General features: G+C 42.2%; 1 protein-coding gene across 3 annotated transcripts in view; it reads left to right on the plus strand.

The window, feature by feature from the left end:
* The first annotated feature begins 6 nt into the window (after positions 1-6).
* The window catches only part of FGD5 (FYVE, RhoGEF and PH domain containing 5), a 100043-nt gene continuing 86669 nt past the window's right edge, over positions 7-13380 (plus strand). The window contains exons 1-2 of one of the 3 annotated variants that reach the window (XM_014946788.1): positions 7-167; positions 9574-12511. In XM_014946788.1, coding sequence (XP_014802274.1) covers positions 155-167; positions 9574-12511 — 2951 coding nt within the window. In that variant the 5' untranslated portion in view covers positions 7-154. Of the gene's footprint in view, positions 168-5627; positions 5647-9573; positions 12512-13380 lie in introns of those variants that run through there. The other 2 variants (XM_014946789.1, XM_014946787.1) reach the window with 2 other exon arrangements.

Consider the following 13380-nt stretch of genomic DNA (forward strand, 5'->3'; position numbering starts at 1 on the left):
CCCCGCCGCTCCGGCCCCGCCGCCCGCCTGCGCTCCCCTGCCCCGCGGGGGCTGTAGGGCCGGGCGCCTCCGCGAGGGGCGAAGGCGGCGGCGGCCCCCCCGGGACCATGCGCTGAGCGCCCGGGGCAGCCAGCGAGCGAAGTTGCGGTGGAAGATGAACAACGCCGGTAAGTGCGCGGGTCCGCCGGGGCGGCTCTCCGCCTCCGGACATCTTTTCCCCGGGGCCGGCGAACGCCGGGCGGCCTTCCTTCCTCGGGTACCGGTACCCTCCTTCCCTTGGGCCAGCACACCCCGCCTCCTGGGCCAACACCACCGGGACGGCATCCCCCGGCCCGGGCACTGCTCCTCCGGGGCTCGCACCCAGCCCCCCGGCCCGGGGTCCCTCCTTCGGGGCCGTGCCACCGGGGCAGGCACCTTTCGCCTGGGGCTGCCCCCGTTCTTTCCGCCGCCCCGCAGGAGCGCACCCCGGAGCCGTGCCTGCCCTGCCTCTGGCCCCGCCGGGACGGGACGGGCGGCGAGCCCGGGCGAGGCGGGGGGCTCCGGGGACAACCGGCCAGGAGGGCTGCGCCCACTCCTCCCTCAACCCGTCACAAAGCCCCTGGGACATTGGCTGTGACTTTCTTTCCAGAAGTCTGCTTTTTGGGGAGGAAAGGTTTTTTGCAGAATTTTCCCTCCAAGGCAAACCCAAACCTTCCTTCTGTTGACTTCCCAGGATTTTTCCTTGATGGAAACTGGGAAGGTGAAAGCGATAGGATGAGAAGAGAAGAGATATTCGAGACAAGACGTTCAGAAGTTAAACATTAAAAGAAGTCACTGTAAAACTGGGGCAAGCTTTAAATTCTCCACCAACATTTTCTGATTTTCAGGGGTGAGGCATGCATGTAAGAAACACAACAATCCATCAAACAATTATTACTAATTCTGGAGTTACTTAGAAAAATCTAGTGCTGCATCTAGAATTAAAGAGGAAGAGAAACAGTCCCTTTGGGTTAGCCCTAAGATTTTCCACTGTGCTTCCTTGTTCCAGAAAGTGAGTGTTGCTGGGCACCTCACTTGCATGTGGGTACATCCTGAAGCCCAGAGATTTAACGGCTAGATACCTTGCCCAACTACTGTCATTTGTTGGGAAACTGTGAATCATTGTTTGCCAAGCACAGGAACATAAGATTGGAAAGAATCTTTTGTGTCAAACCCAGCCCTCTGCTCTTCTATCAGCATGTAATACCACTCTGACTTTAAAGCAATAGGTTCTCTCCCCCCTGGAAATGGTGAGTGAGACACTCTCCTACCCAAAAAGTGGCAACATTTCCATTCTATTTTCTGATCCTGTCTGGAGTGGATTCTGTCCCTCCCAGGAGACAAGCTCATTTGAAAGTTAAGTGAGCCAGTCAAAAACTGCTTTAGCCATGATGCTCCAACCTCTCTTTCTTAATCTCTCCATTATTTAAACATACTGGCTCTAAGCTGATCCTGTTGCCAGCGGAACTGCAGCGTAAGGAATATCAGATGTATCCATTTGTAAAGACAAATTTTATTAGCAGGAATGTAGGACTGAACGGGACTACCTTCATTACCAAAAGCGGTGTCTGTTATTACAGAACACAATGTCATATTACTCATTTTATTAATTCATCAAAACTTTTTAGGTAGCTCTCCTGCTATTCCTCTCACAAAACTGAGAACTTTTTACCATTGCTAGTTCTTCTAGTTTCCAGACCAGATTAATCGCCATTTATTCTTGTGCATTGTCCTTTTGCTTAAAAATAGTTCTTTTCCTCCTCTGGTGTTTACCTCCAGGTTGTATTTATAGAGTGCTCATATCCCTTCTCAGCCTTTGTTTTGTACATTCACACAATGCAAGGAATGTCTCTCCCATCAGTGCAAAGCAGAACTTCCTACTGAATCTGAAGGAGAGGGGCATTTATGAACTGGCACAACTAGGGGCCAGCATTAGCCACCTTTGTATTAGAGTGAGCACTACACAGCAGAGTAAACAGTCGTATGTGCAGGCATGTATGGCAGCCTTGATCCCACAGAAGTTAAAATAACGACAGACAGAAAACAGGAAGGGAGATACTGATTATCCTCAGAGATGCGGAACTGATATGAGCAGAAAGATGAAGCAGTCCACCCAAGGTCACAGGAAATCTGTGGTAAGAGACAAGAGAGACCCCCATCTCCCAGCCTCATATACAGGGCCTTCCAACTGCTAAGTACTGCCCGTAGGAAGAATGTCCAGATGTTAGACTCCAGATTGGTCAGAGGTGTAAGCAGAATACGTATTCTTTCAGCTGCTACTGAAAGCGATTAGGAAAAGCTGCCCTATGTACCTGTCAGAGAATTTTAGCCAACATCTTCTTTGGCTCGTAGGAGGCAATATATGAAACAACAGGTGAATATAAGCCGTCTGCTGCAGTGTGAATTTCCTGTTGTGAAATCACAGCCAAATTGGAAACATCACAAACACTTACATTAAAAAGAAATACATGCCAGTAGTTTAGAACCAAGATTATTTAATTGTCATGTACAGGTGGTTTTTCATAGTCAGGCCGCCCAGCCCTACCAAGACTTGTATGTACAGTTTGCTAGAGACAGTGAAAACTCTGGAGAATTTTCAGGTTCAAGATTTTTTGGTGTTGAAATTCATCCTTTGTTGATTATATGGCCTTTAGATTTTTACCCTTCCCCAGCAGTGTTTCTCTGTGGGATGTTATGCTGTTGTAATATATTTACAGATGGCTGCAATAAAGTTATATAGTAAGAGAAATTTGTAAGCTATTGATATGATATGCCAGAGTCATAATGCATTGATCTAATCATAGAGGATGGATTCCACTAACTGTACAGAACAGCATTGTATTTCTGCAGAGCGGTATGTGCTCTGACAGCCCAGCTGTTAATATTTCAATTAAGATTTGTAAGAAGACAAAAGTCCCTATAGGTCTGCCTTTACAGTAGTGGAACCTTGCTATATACAGAGTAGTTTTGATCACACATTTGAAGAACATACAGTGATAAGAGAGGATAGATTTTTTCAGAAGTATCAGATTTATGCAGAAGCTGAAATACCATTTTCATAAATGTCTGAGACATTTAGGAGCCAATGACCTGCTGGCCTCAAACAGAACCTCAGATCTCAAGTGCCCAAAGCCTCAATTCTCAGAAGACACTGAAGTATATAATTCCTGTTCAAGTCAAAGTGGGACCTGATACCTAAATCTGGACTGAGGTCCCATTTGAAAGACTTGCACTCCTTCATCATTAGAAGATCCTAGTCTAAATACCTTTTCCATTTCAAGTGACTTCCATGCAACTGTTGCCATTTCTTATGTAACTTTTGTCACTTCAAACTTTCTCTGAGAGAGTGATATGTGATGCATTTATATGCTGTAAAATCAAGAGAACTACTTTTGCAGTGAATATTGGGACATTAATGACATCTCAGTTATTTACAGTACATCCTGGGGTCCTACCAGTGACAGCACTGGTGTTTTATGAGTTGAACCCCTCAAAGGGCTTATACTTTCCTTGTAAATCATGCTACCTCTTTTATTTAATCTCCAACATATTGAAGCAGATTACACAGTTTATGCTGGGTACTTAATTCAGAATGACATTAAAATGGCTTATCTACATAGGCAGCTTAAACACACCCTCACTGTCTGACTTGGACAGCTGGCAGAATTGTAATTACAGGTTGGAACCTACAGCTTCCTGTACTGGAAGTGTAATAAATGAGTTTTAGGCGACTCTGTGCTTGGTTTGTCGTACATTCCTGGCAGCATTACTGTAGTGGTTGGTTACCATATTCTGGCAGGTCCAAAACCAGCTCTTCATCTGCAAAGAAGAGCCGTCTGTTTCACTTACAGTGAAGCTCTGTGTATTATTTTGATAGGAAGCTCTGCCTACCATTCTCTCAGAACAATTTCTTTAAGAAGTAAGCACCATGGTCAAAATATAAACCCATGTATTACACAAGCTGAAACAGACACAGGTACAGAATTTCCACCTGTCCTGCTTTGTAAGAATTTGGTGGTGTTTTGGTATCTGAAGTGTGGAAACTTGCACCTATGACTGTACAGTGCAGTCACACTTTTTTCATGAGTTTCTGGGTTTGTGCAGCACTTGGCACACATGGCTTTTGCCAACGTTATGAGTTCTTAGACAGCACTGTCACACTGATGCGAGAGGGAGTCTGAGCATGATGGCTGCTGGTATAGGACAGGGTCTGTGTTGTTTCATGTCATTGCCTAGTTTATAAAATAGAAATGCTACCATGAAATAACATCTATCCTTCCTGGTCCAAATATTTTTTATGTCTATAATAGTGTTTCAGCAAGTGACATGTAAATGAATTTTTATATTTACTGCTATTCTTAAGGTTGTCTATTCTCATTTCCTCAATAGTGGGACTTTGCTTGCTTCAAATAGGGAATTTGATCCCAGTCTTTGGAAGAAGTTAGAGATTTGCATGATAAGGTCAGCTGTATAGATGTGAACACATACATTGATATCTGTGTAGTATTTTAGTAGTGCATTCTGATTTAAGAGAAAAGCATTTATATAACAGAAAAAAAGTCTGGGTTAATTAGACTGAGGACTGGCTAATTGGCAGTAGTGAATCTCTGTAGTAGTTACGCTATCAGATGGTGGTGTACATAGTGCTGGGACCAGGATTTTGTTGATACTGTCCAAAACTGTCCTTGGTAGGAAAGCAAATAGAAAAGTATCAGATGACAAAGTCCACTTTATGCTGTAAAGATTGTTGAAAGGGTAATTAACAAAGTAGGCGGGGTGGTTATATGAACAGATCTGGATCATTAAGTTGGATCCATTCAAATAAATGACACTTAATGCATATTATAAAGCTATCAGTTTAGAGACAATGAACAGACAACATAGCCTTGGGAACAATTTAGAGGTCACAGTGGACAAGGAAGTCAACCTGATACAGTTAACAGGCTAATGGAGAATAGTGAGAACTGAGTCTAAGAAAGAACTGAACGCTGTAGACAGCATCATCAGTACCCACCATGGAGTTCTTTCCATAGGTCTGGCCCGTGTATTTTATAGGGGCTGTTGGCAAATTAGAAAAGGTTCAGAAAAAATCCAGAAGAAAAGACTTCAGGAAAGGTGAGATTGTCCAACTGTGAAGATTTAATGAGTGCATTTGTTCAGTTTACCAAAAAGAAGAATGTACCATGACGTAGCTGTAGGGAAGTGTATGCCTTCCCTAGAGAAATACTGAATAATAAAAGGGTCTTTAACCAAGTGGAAGAAACAATAACAAATGCTGGAGATAGAAGCAAGGCAGCACGAACTGGAAATAAGGGCTTCTTTATTTTAAAAATTAACAATTTGTTGCAGGAATAAGATAAGGATGATACTAAGGTATATACTTGACCTTTGTCTGACTTAAACTTTGCCTTCTAGAAGACAAGTTTTAACTTTATTCTGATATAGCTGAGTGAAATTATACAGCTCCTGGTTGGAGCTGAAGGAGACTTTCTGATGCCCTTGTCTGGGTATTTTCCCTTTACTTCCTGTTTCCCAGGCATTTTCCATCTGTGGATTTCAATCCCTTCTTCCTGGGCAGAAGCAGTGACAGACAGGACTTGAGTGCATTGGTTTCCACTGGGATTCTAGGTTTGGAGCATTCTCATCCCACTGTTGCAATATGGTCTCTCCACCTGCATTGTCACTTCCATCTAAAAGCTCTGCACATCCCTGAACTATGCAGTGCATTTCTGTCCTCTCTTCTCAGTTCTCTACCATTGTAACATGTCTGAGTTGAATTAATGCCAAAGGTGTGAAGAAAACACAGGTCCACAAAAGTTCATTGGTCAGAAAAAGCTACTTTCAGCATCTTAAGAGACACCTGAACTGAATTGTGGCACCAGCCAAGGTGGGAACTAGTATCTGTGCCGTGGAGCTAAGTCATTTATTGGGCCACCATGAAAGACCATGGGCCTGACATATCTACAAATATCCCTGCAAATGTGAAACCTCATTGTTTAATTAGGTCTTCACGTCAAAACCAGCTGCCTGATGGGTGGTGGAGGGAGTAGATACAGTCCCTTATAAGCCATAATTAAATTCTAGACTAATTCCTAAATCTGGAGAACACTTTAAAGTGGGTAGTTGCAGTGTCAGGCAATACCACACTACAAAATGTTTATTGCTCCAAAGAAACACTGGAACAGTGAAGGCTGTACAGGATGATTGCCATTCCAGGCTACTGTTCACTGCTTAGAAACCTGAAGGGGTGGGGAGTAATGTCATTTCATTTGGGCCATGGCAGGAGTGAAACCATGGTGAGATGCAGGCTTGCCTGAGGAAGGTGGGTAAGGAGAGGAAGAGGTCCTTGTCAGTACAAGGAAGCACTGAACAATAAGGGGAGGAGCAGGCTAAAGAAATTCCTATTCCCCAAGAGTTTCCTTTAAGCACAAGGTGGGTGTGTCTCCCTCCAACATAAAACACATCCTAAAATAAACATGCACAATTATTTGTGAACATACACATTCCTTATGGTGCAATGGTGTTTTGTGTCCATTTAGAAGTTACAGCCAGAACCTTTCAAGTGGCTCAGACAGCAAAGGAAGCAGAAATTGAACCAGAATGAAATTGTCCTGATAAAAGGCACCTTTTCAGTAATTGTTAGTTTTTAATTGTTACTTTTTAAACAAACATTGTTACTCCTCCTGGAGCCTTTCCCCCCTCCAAAAAAAAAAAAAAAGTTAATTTTTTTAAGGAGCCTTGTGAAAGGCAAGATCAACACAGAGAACAGTTAGGAAAACACTGTGGAAGGAATCAGTAGTGACCAGTAGCTGGCACAAGTGAGTAAGAGAAGGACATCACAATGCTTATTATTGCCATACTATGAACAAGAGTCCATTACTAAGTTCTGTTCCACTAGCAATGTTACTGAAGGTAGCAGAAGGAAAAACTCAAGATTACTTGATTCCTTTTGCTGTAGAAAAATATCACTGGAGGGAGAGTAACTGGCCCGTTGCTGATTTCTGGTGGAAAAGGTGTAAGAACTTGGTTTTAGCTAATAAAAAATTCATGCATTTTACTACCAGAAATTAGTTTAGGATGTTCAGTTGTTGCAATAACTGATTTAAAAATGCAGATCTGGTTGGGGAGCCAGGCTTACAAGATACTCAACCGACTTCTATTCTCTCCCTGTTTTTAACAGGCAAGAGTTTTCAGCAGCTGCAGACTTGCTGCTGCTGCAACAGTAGCAATGGTACTTCAGCGATGGTGAAGTGTTTGGTAATAATGTTTCTGAAATAATCTGGAGGGAAGGATTAGCTACCCAATCTGTGATTTCAGTAATAAGACAGATGCCCTGCAGCTGGAAGCAGCAGTGGATACTGTGAAAGAAGAGTGCACACTGCAGTCCTGGAGACTGGTGAATATGCACTTCTCTTTCCCTCCTTTTCTACAAGTTCTTTTAAGCCTCCCACACATGAAGCTGGATCAGATAAAACCCCAGAAACAGAATAATTCTTAATCTGTACATGTGATAAGACACCTGATCAGAACAGACTTTTAATTCCTGGGCTGAGCTGAGATCACTTACTCAGTTTTTAACTCAGATGAAATCTCTCTGGTATCTCATAATTCTAGAAAGATTGTTTTCTGACTACATCAGAATACCGAATTGTCAGCATCTTTCTGAATATTGGAAGAAATTTCAGCAAGATTAAGAAGGTCAAAAGAAACAGCCTCTTATGCCTTACAGAGTCTAACCAAACAAATATGCTAGTATTAGTTCAATACAAATTACTCCAGTTGGATTAAGATAACAATAAGAAAAGTACCATGACACCAAATATGAGAACAATCAGGGAATCATTTTTAAGCAGTTTGCATTCAGTATTACTTTGTTCTCAGTACGGTGCACAGCTGAATTTTAATTGTCTTCACTTCCAGATGTCAAAAGTCTGCATTCCAAAATACTTAAAATATAACAGCACAGTAGCTACACTTCCTGAAACTTATACCACGATTTAGGATAGGATTTCACATAGGAACCATATCCCAAATGGTGTCTCTTGAGATGCTGTTCCCTTATTTCCTGTGTATAGGGCATGAAGATTTTGCACAAAGAATTGTTCCTGTCTGTCTCATGGTGAAATCGTCTGTTCTGTGCTTTTCCTTATAATAGAGAGCTAAAATGTGTAAATTAAAATTATTAAAAGAATTAGAGATTTCTGATTGATTAACCATGTAATTACCTATTGATGGCTAGGAAACATTACTAAGAGTAAAACCCTTCTCTTTACTTATTACCATCTGCAACCATTTGGTGTGCTGGCTTCTTCACACCACATACTTCATCTCATCTAAAATCTCATGAGAGAAAATCCCTATTGTTGTCTATTTATGCAGCCTTTCAGCATTTCATTTAGTTATTTAAAGAATATTAATTTCAGGACTAAGGCAGCTGGAAATGGCTGTGGCATGTAAACTGTACTGTGAGTAAAATGGCCATATATGACTTAATTCATCTAGCTTCAACCTAGCTTATTGTCAGTCTGCTTCAATTCCCCTACAAGTGTGTCAGCACTTCCATTGGAAATGGTTTAGAGACTCTGGCTGGCCTTATTTTGCAAGATAATTCACTTTTCTAAAGTATATTTTGACATTCAGAGAAGATTGTACCCGCAAGGGATCCTGGCATTCGGAGGATCTTTTGACTAAAGAAAGGAATGAAGAAGCTGTACACTGAAAACCCAACTTAAGTTTATACCAGTAACTCTTCATGTTTTGGGTTGAAGTAATTAATTTAGTGCAGTATAGCTCAGCTGCATAGTCAGTGTAAAGTTTTTAGCAAACCATCTTATCCCTTGTGATTATGTTGTTGACACATTGTATGACAAACAAAATGTGACTCCACATTCTATTACCATGGTAATGGCGGATGGGATGACTGTGTCTGGGCACCAAGTGTTCACCTCAGCTTCGCTGGGTTGAGTTAAACCTTGGTCTGTTGGTAGAACTAATTTTGTTCAATGCTGAAATTCTGCACACTACATATTGAAATTAAAATTATTGCTACAAAGTGCCTGTACTCTATTATAAGAACAGCTACTGTGGCTGAAAGGCATTTCTTTCATTGCAGTGAAACACTTCATCATCATTGAATCAGTGTTCACACTTAATCTCAGGGCAAACAGATTTCTGGAGCAGAATCAAAAGGTCTGTAATATCATTAGTACTTCTGAGTGCGGGAGGTGGAACCCATCCGTGGGTGTCTATAGGACATACCTGTGGCTCTGAAGCCATATGTCTGTCTCTCCCCAGGTGTGCAAGGGCTGCATCTGTTTCAGTTCAGTTCAGTTCTGACCTCAAACCGTGTTCCCTGGAGTACCCCCAGTGCCACGTGGAAGCATGGTGCATGTGTTTTGCTCCTTCAGTTCTCTTGTCAGAGCTGAGCCTTTTATTGGCTGGACTTCTTCTGCATTAGGAGTCACTGGTATAAGACAAAGTCTACTGTAGGATATATTCTGCAGGCTTTAATGAAAAACCAAGATGACTAACATGGCTTTTCTCTCTTTTCTCCAGAAATCACAAAGCCACCACTAGCACCGAAACCAAAGATTATTGGTCATCTTTCTCCAGTAGCTGTCTCCAAATTTTCTCCTTCACTGCCAAGGGCTGATATTCTTCATAACCCGAACTCTATGTCTAGGGGTCCCAAACCACCTATTGCTCCCAAGCCAAAATTCTCAGCTGACACTGAGGGCAAGTCCAGTGTCTATACCAATAACAACTTAAATAAATACTCAAATGGGAAACTGGTATGTCTTGACGGAGAGCTGTATGAAGGAAACCAATGCAATGCTGATTGCCCAGAATCTGAGGCAGATAATGAATACATTGTAGTTCCTGAAGCTCAGCTGACCAGCAAAGACTGTAATGACTTGGAACATGAGCATGATCAGAACCTAGATTCCTCTATAGAAAATGAAATCTCAGAAACTCCAGAAGAGGTAGAGGAGGAAGAGGATAACATTACTAATGATGAGGATATCAGCAATCAAGAAGTCACTGAAGATGAGCACGGTAACTCTTCAGATATTGTTGAACCAATGGAACCAGACTTGGAAGAATCAACCAGAGACTGTGACCAGGGTGAAGCACTTTGTGAGGAGTCCTCAGATGCCCCTGATGGGGATAATGATGCTTCCAAGGATATAGATGAAGTTGAGGATGTCGTAAGTGACTTCAGTGAAACCGAAAATGAGGAAACTTCTAACAGCCTGGAACTGGTTAAGGACAATAGTGCTTGTAAGACTGACAGTCATAACATTTTGAATAGAGATGAGGAACTAGTTGGTGATATCTGTAAAGATACCCTTGTAATGCCACTACCTGGAGATGAATCAATCCCAGGTAGTGAGAAGGCAGGGCAGGAGGAGGAGGAACTGCCTGAGATGTTAGAAACAAGAGATGGGTGTCTAGCACATGATGGTGACCACAGTGCGCACGCAGAGCTTGATTTGAACATGGAAGGGGAGTTAGAAAATAATAGCTGTGAAAGCCCTGACATACTGCCCGATGAGGCCAGTGAAGAAACAGCTCCTGGCTTAGAACCATGTGAAGATGAACCCAATGCTGAAAATGGTTTAGGAGAGTCCATTCATCAAGCAGCAGCTGAAGAAGAGGAAGCCAACCCAGATAAGCATAGTAATACAAACACAGGAAATGCCAGTGATGGCTTCGAAATCACTGAGAGGAGAGGTGAGGAGAAGGCATCAGAGTTAGCCTATGAAACAAGCAAAGACTCTGGGAAAGGGGAGGAAGAAACTGTGAATGCAGAGAATATGGATGATGGCTGTCAAATTGCTCCTTGTGAGAATGAATGTGGTGAGGAAATACCCATGGAACATTCAGATGAGAATCTTCAAACAGAAGGGACCTCTCTGAATGAAGATTGTGTCATTTCTGATAGTCTACCTAATAGTCCAGGGATGGAGCCAGAGCTGGAAGATGTGACTGTTGAAGAGCATAGGGAAAGCACTGGGGAAACCTCTAAGTCAGATGAGCTGCAACTTGAAGACAATGAGGTGGAAGCAAACAGCTTCAGCAAAAGTGCCCCAAGTCAACAGGTCCCACTTGAGGAAGAATTAGAAGCATATAAGCATGGCACAATGGATGTAGAATGTGGGATCAAACATGTCTTGCATGAAAATCTATCAGTCCCTGAAGTGGTCATTGTGCCTGAAGAATCAGAGGAAAGAGAAACAAGCAGTGATTCCCTAGATGATCCATATGTGCTTCCTGCAGAAAATGAAATTGCTCATGATGGGCAGACTGATTTAGGAACTGATCACAGTAAAAGGGATGAATTAGCCATGGATGGTGAAAACAACTTGCTGCCCATTGATCGTAAAAGCATTGTCACCAGAACACGGTCCCTCTCTGGGAAAATGCCGGGCTGTGTCCCAGAAACAGTTCCAGAAGAAATTGGACCTGAAACTGATATACCATCTTCCCACAATGGCTCTGGGACAGAAGATTTAAGCAAAAATTTATTTTCAGTGGAAGGAAAACCCGTGGAAGCCAACAGGACATTACCAACCAAGTCAAGATGTTTCATTTTATATCCTCGATCTTATTCTGTTGAAGGGAGAGAGATGCCTGTCTCTGTTTACAGGGAGAGTGATGGCTGCGTATTGGATGATGGTAGAATAAGAAGGACAGAAGACAATTTGTCTTTGCCCTGTGTCAATGGTTCCTCAGGTAGCTTTTCCCAGAGAAATCATCTTTCATCATGTGGAGTATCTACTCCATCCTCAGTTGTTGATATACCACCTCCTTTTGAACTTGCCTACATCACCAAAAAACCAATCACTAAAAGTTCCCCATCACTTTTGATAGAGAATGACTCACCTGATAAGTATTCCAAGAAAAAGAAATCTTCCTTTAAGAGATTCCTCACTCTAAAATTCAAGAAGAAAACTGAAAGCAAAGTCCATGTAGATGTTAATGTTTCCTCTTCAAGGTCCTCATCAGAATCTAGCTATCATGGGCCCCCGAGGCTGGTGGAGCTGGACAGGAGGAGCCTAAGTAGCTCACCTCAACTAAAATCACACGTGGGGAAGTTCCGTGCGTCTGAGTCTCCCTCCGCTGTTCTTTTCTACAAGGATGGTAAAAGAAAAGGAACACCCAAGTCCTTCAGCAGGAGTGTGTCAAGGGTGGAATCCTTCGAGGACCGCTCCAGACCTCCTTTCATGCCACTCCCATTAACAAAACCCAGGTCCATTTCTTTTCCCAACGCTGACACATCTGACTATGAGAACATTCCTGCTATGAGCTCTGATTATGAAAACATACAAATTCCTCCTCGAAGATCTACCAGAGCAGGAACTTTTACTGAGTTTTTTGAAGATCCCAGCAGGGCATTATCTGCTGCTAACGAGAATGACGGCTATGTGGATATGAGCAGCTTCACTGGCTTTGAGAACAAGCAGCAAACCACAGACCAGGAAACAGAAAGGTACTGTAAAAAATTATTGTGTAAGACCTGCTAGCCTTGGCCAAACAAGCAAGGCCTCCCTTGCTAGGTACTGTAGGCAAATCCTCCATGTTCCTTGGCTTATACCCCCTCAGGAAATGCTTACAAGAAAGATTGGAAGAATACAAGATAAGCCTTTATCAGTGAAAAAAACAAGACACCAAATTAACTTTTTAGCTTGTAAATGTATACTAGCAATTCTAGTGGATCTGGATCCTATGGTTTACAGATGCAAACCAGAGAACATTGAAAAATATTTGATTTATCCAATTTTGGGGCTTGGGGGGTGGGAAGATCTTGCTTTGTTCTTCAGCAGGAGAGGTTTCTGACTTCTTGACTGAATGAAAAGAGCCTATTTGCAGGAAGGGGTACTGCTTCATTATTTCATTGCTGTCAATTTCTCAAAGCAACTCTCTCTATATATAATTTATCTTTCAAAGTATATCAGTTAAGTATAGACCAGAAAATCCCAAATCATGAACTAATCAGACTAGACAATTAATTTTAAAAGTTGCTGTGAAGCCTATCATTATGGGCTTTTGACAAAGCTGCTGATTTATAAATGAATTAAGTAGCTCTGAAATCATATGCATTGCTAACATTAATAAAAATCTTTCATCCCATTCCATTAGATTATTTGCAAACAAGAAAATGTCCTTTTCATAGTTACATAGGAGCAATGCACTCAAGACCTTTGAAACTGAATCTGTCGTCAGATTATAGCATACACTCAGTGGAGTGCAGAGATGTAAATAAGAAGAGTGTTAAACAGGTAATGAGAAAGCAGGGTGCAAAGCAAATGACTGAAAAGGAATGTCTTTAATACGGTTGCATTTTGGTAGAGCTGTGTG

This window comes from Calidris pugnax, unplaced genomic scaffold (assembly GCF_001431845.1).
Source record: "Calidris pugnax isolate Ruff unplaced genomic scaffold, ASM143184v1 scaffold81, whole genome shotgun sequence".
In the NCBI taxonomy this organism is placed as follows: Eukaryota; Metazoa; Chordata; class Aves; order Charadriiformes; family Scolopacidae; genus Calidris; species Calidris pugnax.